The sequence below is a fragment of the Caretta caretta genome, chromosome 5 (assembly GCF_965140235.1).
Source record: "Caretta caretta isolate rCarCar2 chromosome 5, rCarCar1.hap1, whole genome shotgun sequence".
NCBI lineage: Eukaryota > Metazoa > Chordata > Testudines > Cheloniidae > Caretta > Caretta caretta.
The window spans coordinates 135,729,591-135,746,931 of record NC_134210.1 but is presented as its reverse complement, the minus strand read 5'-3'; the positions used below and the strand labels follow the sequence as shown (position 1 = coordinate 135,746,931).

The following is a 17,341-nucleotide window of genomic DNA, read 5'->3' as shown; positions in this document are numbered from 1 at the left end:
CCCCACACTGAGCAACAAGGGCATACGGGCTCATTTTGGGCTCAGCCAGCCCCGCCCCGCCACACCTGCAGCAAACGCTCCATCTGCTGGAGGAATTAAAAGGCAGTGAATTAGCTCAGTTGGGGAGCAGCACTGAAGGTGAGCAGACCTGCAGCCCATAGCTCCAGCAGAGCAGAGCAAAACGAAAGCTAAAGGCTCTGAAGCAGCTGCCCAGAGGGGCCCTCCGTAAAGAAAGGGAGGACCCTCTTTAGAGAAAGCAGAGAGGGAAGTATCCTGTGGCCCTGGACAATGGCGACTACCTCCTGCTTCCTTTTGATTTGATTTTCCCACCAGGCAAAGGCCTTGGACTGAGGTGACTCTAGGGGAGGAGACGAGAGGAAGAGGCCGAGGGAGAACAGCCTTAAGTAGTCTTGGTTGCCAGGTTACTGGTAGCCCAAGGGGCCCTGGGTCGGAGCCTGATGGAGTGGGAGGGCCCAGGCTCCCTTCCCCACAACCCCCTTGGCAGTCCAGGGTTGTGGCTGTGACCACTATGCCATGCTTCCCAACCAGACTCTGAGTGGAGACCATTACAATTTTTATTATCACACTTCCACTTTATGTGCCAAAGTCATTAATGAAAACGATAAATAAGATTGGTCCCTGAAGTGGGATCACTGGCAGTCAGGGGTGCAGACCCCCCTACCCCTCTCCATGTCTGTGCAGCCAAGGTAGCCCATCATCAGGTGCTTGAAGCCTGTCTGCTTCAGAAGGAATCCAGCTCTCAACCAAACATACTGTATCACTTAGGGAGATGGGAATTCCCCCCAGGGTCCCACAGCCATTTGTCCAGTACAAGCCAGCTGGCTCTTTGTAATGTCACTTGAAAAGAGAAGGGGCTGTACCTGCCCTCTGAGGCATGTGTCCGGCGGGAGGGTCAATACGCCCGCATGGGATGTTTGCTGGTGGAAGGGCGATGTTACAAACCCCACCTGCCATTTCTTCTGCTCTCTCCTCAGGAATCATGCCAAAGAGGGGCCTTGACGTGTCGGCCTGCGAGATCTTCCGGTTCTACAAACTGATCCCAGGCAAAAGCCTGATTGAGCCCGTCTCTATGATTGTGCCTCGCCGGGTAGGTGTGCATCAGCAGCCCTCTCACTCACAGCCACTGTGCCTGATAGTGCACTACTGAGCCGGGAGGGGGAGGCGCGGGCTGAGCGGGTTTCCTTTGTAAGCTCTGTGGCCTAGAACCAACCAGAGCAGGGAGCTGACAGGGCAAGGCAGCACCTTGTTTATACAGGAACTGTGCATCATTTGGGGACATTGAGGTATAATTGGGGTACGTTTTGTACCCAGGGCTGCTGTTTTGGAGATCAGCCCGTTGGGGACCCCTTGGGCAAAACCTGGACAATGACTGGGCTCGGGGTCACCCTGATGGAGAGTGATGGTTGGGTAAGAGGACCTGGAGAAAGCCAGGAGTAGGGAAAGAGAGTGCATGCTTCTGGGCTGCTGTACTTCTCTGGGGGGTAGGGCGTCTGTGGAGGGTCATTCGTTTCTAAAAGAGCTGAGCTGAAAGAAGCAGCTGTACCCTGCGGAGGGAGCGGAGCAGCTGTGGGGATCTGGTCCTCAGCGGAGAGCTGGTGTTTACGGGCGGAGTGGAGTAGCTGTCCCAGCATGCTGCGAGCTCTCGATCACACCCAGAGGCTGGAGCAGTGCAGCAGTTTGACCAGCTGATGGAGAGCAGCTGTTCAGAGGGGATGGCTCATTCTGCGGGTGGGTTTAGTTTGGGACTGTGACTCCTGCACGTTAGGGTAGTGGTGATAGAAATCGGTACATGATAAGGTTTATACAAGTTCACCCTGTCATTTCCCTTCCCTTTCTTCCGTAAAGTTTTCCTGTTGAAAACCCTCTGGAAATGGGGAATAAATTGCCTATCAAAGGCACTGGAGTGCTATAGATCTACCTATAGGCTCCCAGGTTACTGGTTTGGGGCTCCAAGTGGAGTAATTTAAGTTTTAGAAAAAAAGCCTTTAAAAGTGCATCCCCAGCCCTTGATTGCTGCCAAGGCCACTGGCAGAAGGGTTGCTCCTTTCTGAGACTGCCTTGGAGCCAGGTGCTCGGCTGAGGTAAAGGGGGAATCTGCATTGAAGTAACAGCCCTGAGCTGATTCTCACCAGCCCGGGGTTTGGCACAGGTTGTTCCCTCCTGACACATCCTCATGGGCCCACGCTTCAGAATGCAGGAACTGTTCTTCTCCTGCCTGGTGGTCCCCTGTGTCACCTTGTGTGGGGATGGAGTCACTGAAATGAGTGTGAATGGCTTGAGAACTGCCTAGCTGTGAACGTTCTCAAACACAGCCTCCCCAAGGAGAGCCATTTATAAGAAGGGTGGCATGACCTGATCGAGCACGGGTACCACCGGTACCAGGCTGTCTACACTGCGCGAGCTCTGGTGTAGAAGAAGCTGATAAATACGTCCAGCCTCAGCCCTGGTGCAATGACAGTGCAAGTGAGGATGGAACCAGGAGCTCCTGTCACGTGCTCCCTGATCAGCTCATGTCCTGGCTCCGTGAGCTACTGAGTCTGACACTGGAAGCTGCAGCCCCGTTTATAAACTGGTCAGGCTCTAACCAGGCAGGGCAAGAGGTACAGCTCCGGGGTGCAAGGCGAAGGAGGGGCATATGTGCGTATTACCCAGCCAGCCCAGTTCATAAGCCTATGGCAGCATTGTGCAGTCGGCTGGTCCCTCAGTGTGGAGAGGACATGCACCAGGCTTTGTAAACTGAGCTGGGGTTTCCCAAGCACTTCACACAAAATACACTGTCTTAGGTAACGTATAAAACAGATTTATTAACTACAGACATATAAATTTGAAGTGATTACAAGTGGCAGGCATAAAAGATCAGAGAAAGTTCCTGAAGAAAATAAAAGATAAACACACAATCTAAATCTTAAACCATATTACATTAAGTAGTATTTAGATCAGCAATTTTCTCACCTCACTGGATGTTACAGTTCTTAATGCACAGGCTTCTCTTAAGCCTGGACCAGTCTCCTCAGATGACCATTGTCTTCTCGGCATTCCTGTTGCTTCCAGCGTAGGTGGGGGAGGAGAAAGGCAAAGGCATATTGCAACTGTTTTCTGTTTTATATCCTTAGTCCTGGTGCCGAGAAGACACTTGCCGAGACCTGTCTTGGTGGGCTTTGCTGAGTCACTGGGTGGAGCAATCTCCTGGTGTGGTCTTGTGCAGCTGGTCATAGAGCTGAGCAGTCCCCATTGTGTGCTGCTTGGGCAGCTGTCATGGACTGTAAATCCCTTGATTACAACTCCCCTGCTGATTAATGGTCACTGGGCGCGGTTTGCCTTCTCCGTATGTCACTAGCGAACTTACAACATATTTCAGTAACAACCGTACAGCAAAATCTCATAACTTCATACACACTAATGATGATATACATATTTGGACAGAAGAACAGGTTTCAGGAGATCATGACCTTTCATATGATACCTTACATGGCATGCGTTGTATGAAATATCACAGCCATATGTGAATAATGAATATGGGGGTTGCAGGGTGCCATTTTGAGGTACAGTGTATCACACTACTCCAGCACTTTCAAACCATCCAACTCCTTCCTGCTTGTGCTTTGTCTTTAATATCCACCCTGGCTGAAATCCTGACCCTACTGAAGTTAATGGGAACTTTGTCACTAACGCCAGTGGTGGCTGGATTCCCCCTTCATATGGTGCTTGCATAAATAACAGTCTTACTGAAATGAACTAAAAAGTGTCTTGCAAAATTCCCCTCTTCCAATGCAAGTAAGTGTTGAGCAAAGGAGAGGAATGTCTCCGGCTATTTTGTCGTCACCCTCCTTCTAGTAGAGGGGAGCCACATGGATTTGGTGTCAGGCCTAGTAAATTTTCATGGCAAATTTGAAGGTCATAAACAAAACGGGGCTGTTGGGATCAGTCATTGTGAAATGCTCCCATGGCTATTCTCTCAGGCTGAGAATTCTGCTTCCCAGTGACATGCTGAAGCTGTCCGTAGCTGGCAGGGGCAGCTGTGACTGTACTGTCTGTGTATTTGCAGTCGGAGTTGTACCAGGAAGACATCTACCCACTGACAGCTGGAGCCCAGCCAGCACTCTCGGCGCAGGAATGGCTGAATGGAATTAACAAAGGTCAGGCTTACAGAAAGAGGAGAGTCAAACATTGATTGGATTGTCTGGTGTAGACACACAATGTCATTAGCTATTTTACCCGTTGGCTATTGGAAAACCATGGCAGAGGGAAAAACATGTCAGTAACAAATCTCTGCTGTGAGTGGCGCAGAGCCATCTCTGTTGTGTATTGCCTTTGGAAATAACTCCACACTTGAGCCTGATTATTTGAACCTACAGATCTCCTGTGTTTTGTTCAGTGCTGATGGGATGTGTGCTAACCATTCACCTACTTGCATTGTAGGTCCTGTCCTGGTATCTTTGAAACCAGGCTCTGAAATCCTGAATTCCTTGCCACAATTTCCTAAGAAAGAACCATCACTGCGGTCCACAGAATCAAACTGGTACCAGGACAGGACAGAAAGAATGGCAATGAAGGAAATTCAGAAGCAAAGTGGGATCCAAGAAAAGAGAGGCCAGAAAAAAGTGGAAGAAAGATTGCAGGAAGACAGACAAATGCGGCTTTCAAATGGCTTCGACTTATTCGAGTGTCCTCCACCCAAAACCGAGAACGAGGTCTGGCTGTGGGAAAGCATGTGGGCATGGGGGGAGAATTACATACAGCTGGCAAAGCATGCAAACTGCAGAATGTTTTGAACTGAAAAACAATGCCAAAGGTCTGCAGTGTGGGACTTGGGTGCATTAGCAGAGCTAAAGACACCCCCCACTTCACTGCCAGCATCCCGGGCACACAACTAGCACTGGCCAAGACCTGTCCATGTCCCTACCCCCCAGGAGTTCACAATGTACACAGACAAAGGAATGGTTACCATGGCCATTGGACAGATGGGAATTGAGCCCCAGAGAGACTGATCTACAGTCTACACTCTACAGATCTACAGATCTCCTGGTCTACACTACAGAGTTAGGTCAACATAAGGCAGCTTACGTCGACCTAACTCTCCAAGTGTCCACACTAAAATATAGCTCCCACAGATGTAAAGCGCCTACCACGCTGACTTAATAACCTCACCTCTGTGAGAGGCATAGCCCTTAGGTTGATGTCATTGTCAGGGTCAGTGTAGACACTGTGTGATTGCCATTGCCTGTTGGCTGTCAGCCCTGCGCAGGGCTCGCAGCTGGAACCCGCCCTGGGCTGTCAGCCAGTCCCAGGGCTCCCTTTCACAGCAGGGAGCCTACCAGAAGTGAAATTGACATTCTTGTCGGTTTCATGGCTGCTATAATTTCACATTTGGTCTCTGGCTGTCAGCCCCGGGGCGAGAGGGCTCTGGCAGGCGAGCTCTGCACGACTGTCAGTGCCCCACACTCCGACTGTCAGTGCCCCACACTCCGACTGTCAGTGCCCCACTTCAGTAAGTGCAAGCTCTTCTGGTGAGGACGTACACTGCCAGCAGAAGGAGGGTCGTGTGGACCACAACAGCCAATTGAATTACTGCAGTGGCTGTAGGTGGACCTAATGTAAATTGACCTAATTTTGTAGTGTAGACAGGCTCTCAGTGTCTACACTTAAAATGTACGTCCCACCGATGTAACTCACCCACTATACTGATTTAATACTCCACCTCCGCAAGAGCTGTAGTCCTTCGGTCAATGTAGTTAGGTCAGTGCAGCATCAGTGTAGACACCGTGTTGCTTACGTTGTGTGTGGATGCCTTTCAGAAGCCATCACACTCACAGTTAAATCGATGCAAGCGCACGGGGAGTCAGTGGCATAGCCTGGAATTGGACCCAGGTGTCCTGAGTGCCAGGGCAGTGTTTTAGCAACCAGCCCATTGGTGGATTGGAGTCACCTTGCCTGGGGGTGGGGCTGGGATGAAAAGAAATGCATATTCTTCTGTCTCTTTCCTTTCCTGTGTGTTTCGGACGTAGAGCTTTGCTGGGACCTGTCCAGGGCAAGGTACCTAGTCTAAGCTGTCAGGTAGTGGCAGCAGTGCCTAGCTGCTTTGGGAGGGTCTGGGCACCCTGGTTTTTGCTCTGGTGCTGTAGAGCTGCAGGCGAGCAGAGACGTTCATGTGCATTTTGCCTAGACCCAGCTGGGGCACAACAGAAATAAACAGAATGCTGTTTGCTTTACAGCTGCTGCAGATGTTTTACCGCCAGCAGGAAGAAATCCGGAGACTGCGAGAGCTGGTTAGCCAGAGGGACATCCAAATCAAACAGCTAGAACTGGAGATTAAAAACATCCGCATGGACTCGGGCAGGTACTGAGGCGGCAGGCCCACTCTGCAGCCATGGCATGCTCTGTGCCTGCAGCAGACACCGCCCTGCCTCACGAGAACGACTCGTTTATGTTTTGCATTGGGAAAAAGGAGGTGAATGCAGTGCAGACTTCCTCTGGCTCCGGTAGGACGGCAGGCGGGTGGCTGCGTGCTGCATGTGGATCTGCTTGGCTGCTCTACAGTTCTCTCACGGCAGGTGTTCCCAGGTTAAAGGTGCTTCTAGAGCTGCAGCCAAGTCCGAGGAGACTGAGGCTGGAGCCGTGCAGGAAAGGCTCTGGTCTGCGGCCTCCCTGTGACTCCCCTGCGCACCGCAAGGGCGCTGGAGCAGGGCTACAGCCTCCTTGTGACTCCCCTGCATCCTGCAGGCCGGCGGCTTTACGCATGGGGCCTGCCGTCAGCCTGTGCTTGGACTGCAGCTGCAGTGGCCTTGCCCTCCATGGCAGGTGGGGACGGCTGCCAGTGCCAGACAAGTGCTGTATGGAGTGGAGCCCTCAGCCGTAGCCCCTATCTCAGAGGAACCATCACGACACCCAGAGGGGAACTGGCCCCTGCTGCTGCTCTTCCCCTGGCCCCCACAAAAAGAGTGTTTAGTGGGGAGGGTCATGAGAGCAATGAACTCCTGCTGCAGGCTGGACACTGCCTCCCCTTGTTCTGGTGCAGCAGAAAGCCCCCAGGGCAGGCTGGATAGCAGCCCCTGTCCCCTACAGGGGCTAATCCAGCCCAGGGGCACCGGAACGGGGGGGCCAGAGGCCATGGCTCCCATCACTTTTAAAAGTGGGAGGGCATAGCCGCTTTTTTCCTGTCTTAAGGGCGGTGGAGAAGAGCAAGCGGCTGGCAGGGCCTTGCGGGGGAAGAGGTGGAGTGAGGGTGGGGCCCTGGGGGAAGAAGTGGGGGTGGGGCCGCAGTTCAGGCACCAGTGGCCACTCCACTTCTAGTGAGCTTCTGGCGCTCCTGATCCGGCCCCAGGGAGATCAGGCTGCATGCTGGCATGAAGGCCTGTGGGCACAAGGGGTGATGTCAAAGGGCAGCACACTGCACTAACAAGGGACGGGATTATGTCACACAGTGCTCTCCGTGCTTCCTGGAGGAGGGCAATGCAGGGGAGCTCTGCCCAGGACATGCCTCCCAGGGCACATAGGCAATGAGACTGCCAGCCTCACTGTTTTAGGCCTTAGTCTCCCAGAAGCGTGAGATAGTCACTGAAGGCAAGTGGGTGCTGCAAATCCACATGGTTACTGTGAGAACATCTCTGCCCCCTGCACAAGGGCTGGGTCAGGGAGTGTCCCTGCCATAAAGCCAGTACCGGAGACCTGGACAGGCTCTGCCTGATGCTGCCGTCTTCTCCTTGGGGTCACCTCAGGCTCCACGACTCTAAAGCTGAGGTGAATATCTCCCCTGATGTTTCCCTTCCTCTGGCTTACTATTAACAGCTAACTGCTCTGCATAGAGCTCTGTAGGCCTGCACTGCACTACACTGGATGCCACAAGCCTTCAGTGCACCGCACATGGTGGTCTAGGGTTGCCCTGCTGTACAAGGCACTGCAGGCCTGCACTGCACTATACTGGATGTCATAGGCCCACACTGCACTGCACAGGGCACTGTAGGGCTGCACGGCCCTGTAGGGCCGCACTGCACACAGGGAGTGACAGCCCAGAGTCATGTTAACTCTGGCACAAATCTGTTGGGCCCAGCCGGAGACTTGGGCCCATTGCTTGCCCTAAACAGCTTGACACTCTCCAACCTTCCCATTAAAGAGGCTTGAAGCCCTTATCTGTCTGTGAGGCTTCCTTCTCCTCCTTGTACATGCAGCCTATTGCCAAACCTGCAGCCATCTCTGCACTATCTCAGCTTTGTCCCATGTCCTCTCCTGCCTTAACACCTGCAACTTCCCCTTCCCTGGCCTCCCCCAGTCCCATCCTGTCCCCCTGCCCCGCTCACCACAGGGGCACCCACATCATTTTCCTGACCTGACTTCCCTACCTGCCTGGATGCCCCATTGCTTCCAGCCACTTTTGGCTCAGCCTCTGCCTACTGCTGGGCTCTGCTGCCTCATCTGCTCCTCTCTGTACCATCCAAAGTGCACATCCACCCCCTCTTCTGCCTCCTTCAGTCATGCCTCATTGCAGCTCCTTCCACGCTGTCCCATCCACTGTGTCTGCAACAGCTTCCCAGCCACTGCCCTGTACCCCAACACTGTGCACTGCAGTGTCAGGCTTCTGGCCCTGCAGGGAAGGTGTGGGTCAGTTACAGGCCTGGCCCTGACAGCTCCCACCTCTGATGCTATGTGAACAGAAAGCAAGGGGGTAGGCGGGAGCCGGCTTTCACCTGCACTCCGCTAAGGGGAGTCCGTCTGCTGGGGAATGGGTGGGAACAGGGCTGCATGCCAGGTCCAGTCTCTGAACTCAACCATTTTCCAAGTGAAAGAAAGAAAAATGGCTGTATCTAAAAGGCACTGCAACAACTGCAAGAGAGAATTGAGGGCTGTGTCCTGCAAAACTCCCATGGGCCCAGAACTTGCTAGCCCTGACTCCCAGGAGAATGCCCTGAAGAGACGTGTTTGCAGGGTTGGGCCCAAACATGCTTAAACTCTGGTACATAGGAGTCAAAGAAGACCTGCAATAGCCTCTCCTTTAGCTGTGTGGCAGGGAGAGTTCACACAGCCTCATGCAGCTCTAAATAAGAGCCAATGAACGTAGGTGCTTAAATCAGTCACACACTTCCTTGCTTCACTGTAAACTGGTCCCCTCTATTGGCCAAGGGGGAAACTCTGTTCTTCTTTTAATAGTGGCCCTGTGTGTGCTCCACCGCACCTGCATACGTGCCTCTCAAGCTCTTGGGCAGAGATTTTCCATTGGCAGCATCTGTCCAACTACACCTGTGCTCTACACCCGTGCTTCTCAAGCTAGCTGATGTGGAGGACTGGCAATTTTTTTTCCCCCAATGTGCAAGCAGACCGGCAGCCGACAGGTCGCGGACCGGCACCGGTCTGCGGACCACCACTTCGAGTAGCACTGCTCTACGTGACCTTGTGGCGTCACCATCCTGCCAACGTATAAACAGGCAGATGAGAAATATTATTTTGATCCCAGGGACTCAGGATATTTGTTCTCCTGCTGCCCCTCACCCCAATTCCCTTGTAATGGATGCTGTAAAAGAGTGGGGTAAGTGGTATTACTCCAGGTTTACTCCTTATGGTAAGAACCAGGAAAGGTTTGACTTTTTGGATGAAAGGCATACTCATCTGCAACCCTCCAATTTTGGACTGCAAACAGCCAATTGTGGCCAAGTATGATTACACAAGTTACAACAAGTTTGCATTCTTTATTGAACATCTTCCACAGAAGCACAGAGAACACTTCCAGGCCATCATTAAATAGGGTCAGTTATTAGCCAGAACCTCTCTTCAAGTGTCTTTAGATCAGAGGTGGGCAAACTATGGCCTGCAGGCCACATCCGGCCTGCAGGACCGTCCTGCCTAGCCCTTGAGCTCCCAGCTGGGGAAGCTAGGCCCCCGCCCCTCCACCATCATCCCTCCTCCCCTGCAGGTGTTGTTTACCGCGCGGCAGGCTCCAGCTGGGCCCAGTGTCTTCCAGTCCTGCCGCTCTGAGTGGCATGGTAAGGGGGCAGGGAGCGGGGGGGTTGGATAACGGGTATGGGGTCCCAGGGGGAAGTCAGGGGACAGGGAGCAAAGGGTGGTTCAATGGGGCAGAGGTTGGGGGGGGGGGGTGGTATAGGTGTGGGAGTCCCAGGGGGCCTGTCAGGGGTTGGGGCAGTTAGGGGGCAGGTAGGGTTGGTTAGAGGGTGGGGTCCTGGGAGGGGGGGGGTTGGATGGGTCAGGGATTCTGAGGGGGGCAGTCAGGGGTGGGAAGTGGGAGATGGCAGGGGCCAGGTTGTTCGGGGAGGTACAGCCTTCCCTACCCGACCCTCCATACAGTTTTGCAACCCCCGTGTGGCCCTTGGGCCAAAAAGTTTGCCCACCCCTGCTTTAGATGCTGCTGCTAGATTCATTTGCACAGTGTTTGTCACGTGCAGGGTGTCATGACTCCAGTTGTTGGGGTTTCTGAGGGAGGTTCAGAATATGTTGAGGACCTCCCCTCTGACAATCAAAAGCTCTTCTTGGGAGCTCCAGAGGAGTCCCTGCACACGCTGAAGGACTCCAGGGCAACATTCAGGTCTCTGGATATATACACCCCTACAAAACGAGATTTAGCAGGTCTCAAGCTGCCCAGAGATCACACCCAGCTCAGTTCTCTAGTTTTCACAGAGCCACCAAACCTACTAGAAAGAGACAAGGGTTCCAGAGGAAACGAGCTTCTCACTCTCCTTTAGTGAGTGCCCAGTTGTCATTAAAACAGCATTTTTGACAGGTTTGACCTCCCTCCACTCCAGTTTGCAAGCAATGCAACCTTTTACCCACCTCTCCTCTTTTGGAGCCCACCTTCCCATTTCAAACAAGCCTGGTGATATGTTACCAGAAAACAAGTGGGTGAGCACCATCCACTTCACATCCCCCCACCCTGTCCATCTTCAGGGACCCCTCTCATGAGACTATACTGAGCCATGAGGCACACTCCTGCCTTCATTTAGGAGCAACAGAACACATCCCATCCCCTCACACAGGAAAGGGGTTTTACTCAAAGTATTATCTTGTACCAAAGAAGGATGGAAGGTGGGGGGTCTGACCTCAGATCTAAAAACAACCGAACAAATTTGTAAAGCCTCCAAAGTTCAGGATGGTGACTCTGGCAGCTATAATTCCCTCTCTAGAGCCAGGAGATTGGTTTTCAACCCTTGACTACAAGAACGCCTATTTCCATATAGTGATACATCCTGCACACAAGAGATACCTGTGTTTTCACCATGGGACAGGTCTATTTCCCTTTGGCTTCTCTTTGGTCCCAAAGGTGTTCTCAGAAGTTCTAGCAGTAGTGGGTGTTTACCTTCGACAAGAAGCAATTTTAGTCTTCCTGTATCTCAACGACTGACTCCTCAAATGCCAATCTTATAAACTAGTACTAACTTCCACTGAGACAGCTCACTCTTTTCCAGGAGTTGGGTCTCCAGCTAAACATGAAGCAGTCCAAGATAGCCCCTGTACAGAGAATACAATTCATAGAGACATATTTACAGTCGTTGGCAGCCTTTCTTCCCAAGGACAAATTGTTAATTCTGTTGAATCTGTTCAGTATGATTCAAGGAAACCCCTGTACTAAAGTAAGGAACTGTTTGCAGCTCCTGGGTTGCATGGCCGCTTGCATCTTTGTGACTGATTACACAAGATTATGCCCCCCCGCTGCTTTCAGGGCTGGTTCAGGAGGAACAATTCCTTAACCAAAGACAGCTTGGACAGACAAGTCCCATCCAAGTAAATAACTCCCTGGACTGGTGGAAGAATCAACTCATTGTCTGCACAGATGTCCCTTTCATCCACCAGCTCTGACAATAACTGTGACAATGGATACATCACTGTTGTGAGGGTATTGAGATGTGCTCCCCACCGTAACTCGGAGCAGATGGTTGTCTCAGGAAGCCAGTCTCCTGTTGGAACTCAGCGCTGTCAGGAATGCCTGTCTTCCATTCATATGTCTCAAGGGCAAATGCATCAGGATCATGACGGATAATGGCAAGATCCCCTCCCTGTACGCCAAAGTTATAAAATTGTGGAACTGGTGTATAGCCCATCAGATTCAGATCTCAGTCCTCTCCCTTACTGGAGCCAAGAATGTCACAGCAGATATGCTCAGCAGGTGGTTTTCCAAGGGCTACGAAAGGGAGTTGGACTCTCAACTTCTTCACAGGACACTCCAGAGGTGGGGACTTCCCAAGGTGGACCTATTTACCACATTCAGCAACAAGAAGTGCTCCTTTTCTGCTCAAGAGGAAGCTTAGGTTGCCTCTCTTTGGGACACGTTTTTCTCTTTCTCTGGTTGAAGGGCCTGTTGTACGCATTCATAGAATATCAGGGTTGGAAGGGACCTCAGGAGGTCATCTAGTCCAACCCTCTGCTCAAAAGCAGGACCCATCCCCAATTAAATCATCCCAGCCAAGGCTTTGTCAAGCCTGACCTTAAAAACTTCTAAGGAAGGAGATTCCACCACCTCCCTAGGCAATGCATTCCAGTGTTTCACCACCCTCCTAGTGAAAAAGTTTTTCCTAATATCCAACCTAAACCTCCCCCACTGCAACTTGAGACCATTACTCCTTGTCCTGTCCTCTTCCACCACTGAGAATAGTCTAGAACCATCCTCTCTGGAACTACCTCTCAGGTAGTTGAAAGCAGCTATCAAATCCCCCCTCATTCTTCTCTTCCGCAGACTAAACAATCCCTGTTCCCTCAGCCTCTCCTCATAACTCATGTGTTCCAGACCCCTAATCATTTTTGTTGCCCTTCGCTGGACTCTCTCTCCAATTTATCCACATCCTTCTTGTAGTGTGGGGCCCAAAACTGGACACAGTACTCCAGATGAGGCTTCACCAATGTCAAATAGACATTCCTCCGACACCACTAATTCTGGCAGATGAATAAATCAGACAGGACAAGGCCAGGGTTATCCTCATAGTATCAGCTTGGCCGAGGCAAGCTTGGTATTCTTAATCTGCTTCACTTGTGTGCGCAACTGGGATTCAATCTTACTGCTGTCCCCTCATCTCCTCTCCCAGGATGCAAGTTGGGTGCTTCACCCCAACCTGGGGGCCCTCTGTCTCCAAGCATGGCTCCTAGATGGTTCACTGGATTAGAATCCATCTGCTCAACAGGAGTACATCCAGTATTGCTAAAATGTAGAAGGGAGTCAACTCAAATTACATATCTTCAGAAATGGAAAAAGTTTAACCACCGATGTCAGCATCACCTCCTTGTGCTTGAATCTTGGCTGCAATCAGTCATCTTGGGTTATCTGCTGTATTTTAAAATATTGGGTTTATCAATGAGTTATATTAAGATTCATCAGGCTGCTAGATCAGCATTTCATTCCCACTAGAGGGGAATTCTGTGTTTGCTCCCCCAGTGTCCTCCAGTTTTATTAAGGGTTTCAGGAAACTTTACCCCCAGGTTAAGGATCCTGCTCCAACTTGGGACCTCAACCCGGTACTTAGATACTTTATGGGACCTGCATTTGAGCCTGTGGAACCCTGGTTCATCTATCTATTACTCCTGGGGGGATTCTGCGCACGCACACAGACACAATTCTGCAAATTTTATTTGTCAAAATAATCTACTATAATCACACCAGTTTCAATTGTTTTGGTAAATTATTTAAACTACAAAACAGAAAAAAGTCACAACAGTTAAGCATTTCCTAAACACATGAAAGTTACAAATACTTGGTAACTAATACCCTGCATTCCAGTTATAATCCTGGATTTTCATTTAAATTACATTAGAGAACACCAAACAGGAAAAAAAAAAATTAGACTATCATTTTAACTTGCTCAGACTTTCACACACGGTTTTGCTAATCATTGTCCTGGACCTAGCTGGGTACTTTGGGAAGTGCTTGGTTCTGATTATCCTGACGTTTTATTGATTACTTGGTAAATGTTTTATTTGCCCTCAAGTTTTTTGTTTTTGTTTTTAAAAAGGGGTAGGTAAAAAAATCTAACCCTATTGTGCCACTTTGGCACAGGAAAAAAAGAGAGAAAGCACATAGATCTTCCTAGCTGATTCCCTTACTGTCATTTGTAAGGCTTTACATCACTCTGGCAATGTAGGGGGCTTTAAAACTTTTACAGGTTTTTTCCCCTCTTGCGGGCATTGACCGAGAATGGGAGCCATTAACTAACAATGGAATAATTAACAATGTTACATTTCTGCCTTAGAGAATGAGATAAATTAACCAGCAACAGAAATTAACCAGCAACAGAAACATTAACAAAATGTGGTTGTTTTTTTTTTACACAAAAGCTATTTTCTTTAACTTAAACAATTTTTCAATTCTCAAGAAGGTACATTTTACTAGGTAGGCAGGCTGCTGTACTTCTGCCTTGGGGACAGAGCCTTCCTCCTGCGTAACAAAAAAGATCTGCCCTCCTCCATGCCCCTTGGGCTGCAGTATCCAGAGAGAGAGGAGGACAGAGCTTCTTGCTTGTTGGCCAACCCCACCCCTTGAGGTGATCATCCCCATCCCCTGCAGAGTCCCCATCCCCTGCAGAGATTTGCGTCTCTGAAGCTGCTCCAGGCATGCGGGAACAGCCGCGCTGCCGGGGAAGAGACGCGTGTCCCCCTGCAGATTTCTTTTGCGTTTTTCTGCGTGGGGGGTATAGAAATGTGAGCTATATGAACTCTGCGCCCCAACATGGGCGCAGAGTTCTGCCAGGAGTAATCTAGGAAGATGGCCTTTCTAATACCTACCATGTCAGCCTGCAGGGTGGGAGAGATTGGAGCCTTAACGGTATTTTTCAGGGACAAGATCTTATGGCCACATCCAAAGTTCTCACCTAAGTGCTGTCAGATTTCCATCTTAAACAAGTATATTCATCTACCAATATATTTTCCTAAACCCCAGAGACCACATGAGACCTCCTTTCATACCTTAGATGTACGTTGGTCATTTGCCTTTTACCTGCATAGGACCAAGCAATTTCGGAAATCACCTAGAATGTCTCCATCACAGAAAAAAGGAGGACTTGTGGCATCTTAGAGACTAACCAATTTATTTGAGCATAAGCTTTCGTGTAGCTCACGAAAGCTTATGCTCAAATAAATTGGTTAGTCTCTAAGATGCCACAAGTCCTCCTTTTCTTTTTGCGAATACAGACTAACACGGCTGTTACTCTGAAACCATCCATCACAGAAGGATCTAGGGGGTCCATAATTTCTTCACAGAGACTGTCGAGAGGGATCTTTGGGAATACTGTTGCTTACCATGATCCAGCTGGTACTTTGGCTCCCTGGAGGACAATAGCACACTACCAGATCACAGACAACTTCCAGAGTGTTACTCAAAAACATGCCATATCCAAGCAGAGCTGCTACATGGATATCAGTGCATACCTTTACTGAGCACTGCACCTTGGTCCATACCACCAGCTGGGATATGGCACTTGGTTCTGTTGTACTGTCTTCAGTCTTGGACTGGATTCCAAAGCTCCCTGTGAGGATACTGCTCAGAAGTCACATGAAGTGGGGCACCTATAGGGCCGTTATCTGCAATAACTGTGGTTTTTTGAGATGTGTCCCCCTATGGGTGCTCCACTACCTGTCCTCTGTCCCCTCTGCTTTGGGCTGTTCTTTGTTGGACAGTGGGATAGAGAAGGAACCAAGGATGATTTGCCCACACAACCCTCAGAGCGTGCCACAAGGTTGTATAGAGCGCATGCGTGGGCTGAACAAACAGTGCTACCAGAAAATCTCGAATCAAGGGCTCAAGTGGTTCATGTGCCCCTGAAATGGAGCACCCATAGGGGCACCCATCTTGAAGAACCACAGTTAACGTCACAAGGTGAGTAACCCTTTCTTCATAGGCCACACTGCTTTATACTTGGCTTTCCTCATCGGCCTTGCCACGCTGTGGTGCAAAAGAAATACTAGTTATGCTGGCGGTTGTTTTGTATGGAGACCTCACCTCTCTGTATGGTTCAGCATCACCGTTCATTGCAGGGGTGGCTGCAGGGCTGGACACATGCACCCAAATCATCATTTCCAAAGGTTAGGCAAATTAGAGTCGGGCATTTTTTTTTTTTAAACCAGAAATGTGATACTGTGTGTAGCTCTGAAAAGGAACATTTCAACAACAGGTTTTCATGGAAACTTCCAGGCATCCTTTGTGTGATAAATCATCATTTTCCAACCAGCTCTGATAAAAACTAGACACATCAGAGACAACCTTATTGATAAATGCAGTATCATGCCTTTTCATGCCAGGACAAGGTGTATTTTCTTTATTTTTAGTTTTGTTTTTCATTCAGAATAAATTATTTGTCAGGTAAAACAGGAAAATTATCTTTACAAGGCATTTGAGTCTTCTTACGGATTGTGTTTTTGTTTATCCATATGACCAGATTGCCTCGAAATTGATCAGGAATCATGGTTTTTAACCAATCATCAATAGACTTTTTGATCTCAATGTTTAGCTTGAAAAGATAATAGTTGTGTTTATTGTTTACTGTCAACCTTTCAGAGAACAACAACAACAAAAAAAATCTAATCAGCACTTGAATATGATCTTTTAAATAATACCTCTGTGTCAATGTAGACATTGAAATACAATTCATTCTGGAGCTGAAGTTAGTCATAAATCTTTTACAGAAAGAAAAGTAATGGCAGCCATTGGTTTATGCTTGATTAACCTGTGCCTAAATGTGTGTGTGAATGATGATTGACATTGTTTCTTAAATTCCTTGTATCTTTGTAAAAAGTAGAAAAAAAAAGGGAACACAAAAGGAAAATGGAATTGTGCAATGTGTAAAGCAAATATAACTAAAGAACAAAGAGCTGGCTAGAATTTTACTTTTTAATATATTAAGGGTTTGTTTTGCTAATGGTTAATTTACTTAAAGAAAAATTCAACACCAAGGACTACCTGAGCAGGCTTGGCAATGTGTTTCTCTGACTGTTCCCTTTGCTCACGTGGATGGGTGGCCTTATGTTAGTTGGCAGGTACAGTACATTATTGTAAACTCACGTATATCTTCCTATGAACCTTCCCACCTAGGCACCCAGGTAGGGTACTCATCTCAGTGCCCTTTATACTGTATTATATTGGTGTGTTTAGCCAATTTCTAATAAAACTAATATTTAAACATTGAAATCTCTCTTGCTGCTAGGTATTTCCTGCCTTTCAACCATTACACTGTTCTGGGTACAGAAATGTTTATGCTGGACCCTAGACTTGAAGGAACCATAGCTAGGAGCTCAAGCTTTGAATACCTCAGCGAAGGGGTTTGAATTTCCCATAAAGGGAACCACTGAGAGACATTCCTGCTGTCTGAACTGGGGAGTGGATAGAGAGGAATTGCCAGCAAGA

General features: G+C 49.3%; 1 protein-coding gene and 1 long non-coding RNA gene across 2 annotated transcripts in view; both read left to right on the top strand.

The window, feature by feature from the left end:
• Positions 1–7,251, top strand: part of CORO2A (coronin 2A) — an 89,837-nt gene extending 82,586 nt beyond the window's left edge. The window contains exons 9-12 of the mRNA XM_048849741.2: positions 996–1,108; positions 4,067–4,157; positions 4,441–4,712; positions 6,234–7,251. Of these exons, the coding sequence (XP_048705698.1) occupies positions 996–1,108; positions 4,067–4,157; positions 4,441–4,712; positions 6,234–6,365 (608 nt within the window). The 3' untranslated portion in view covers positions 6,366–7,251. The remainder of the gene's footprint in view (positions 1–995; positions 1,109–4,066; positions 4,158–4,440; positions 4,713–6,233) is intronic.
• A 6,021-nt stretch (positions 7,252–13,272) lies between these two features.
• Positions 13,273–17,125, top strand: LOC142072244 (uncharacterized). The gene is made up of 2 exons (XR_012668687.1): positions 13,273–14,976; positions 15,107–17,125. It is a non-coding gene; the product is annotated as an uncharacterized LOC142072244 (long non-coding RNA).
• Positions 17,126–17,341: the final 216 nt, after the last annotated feature.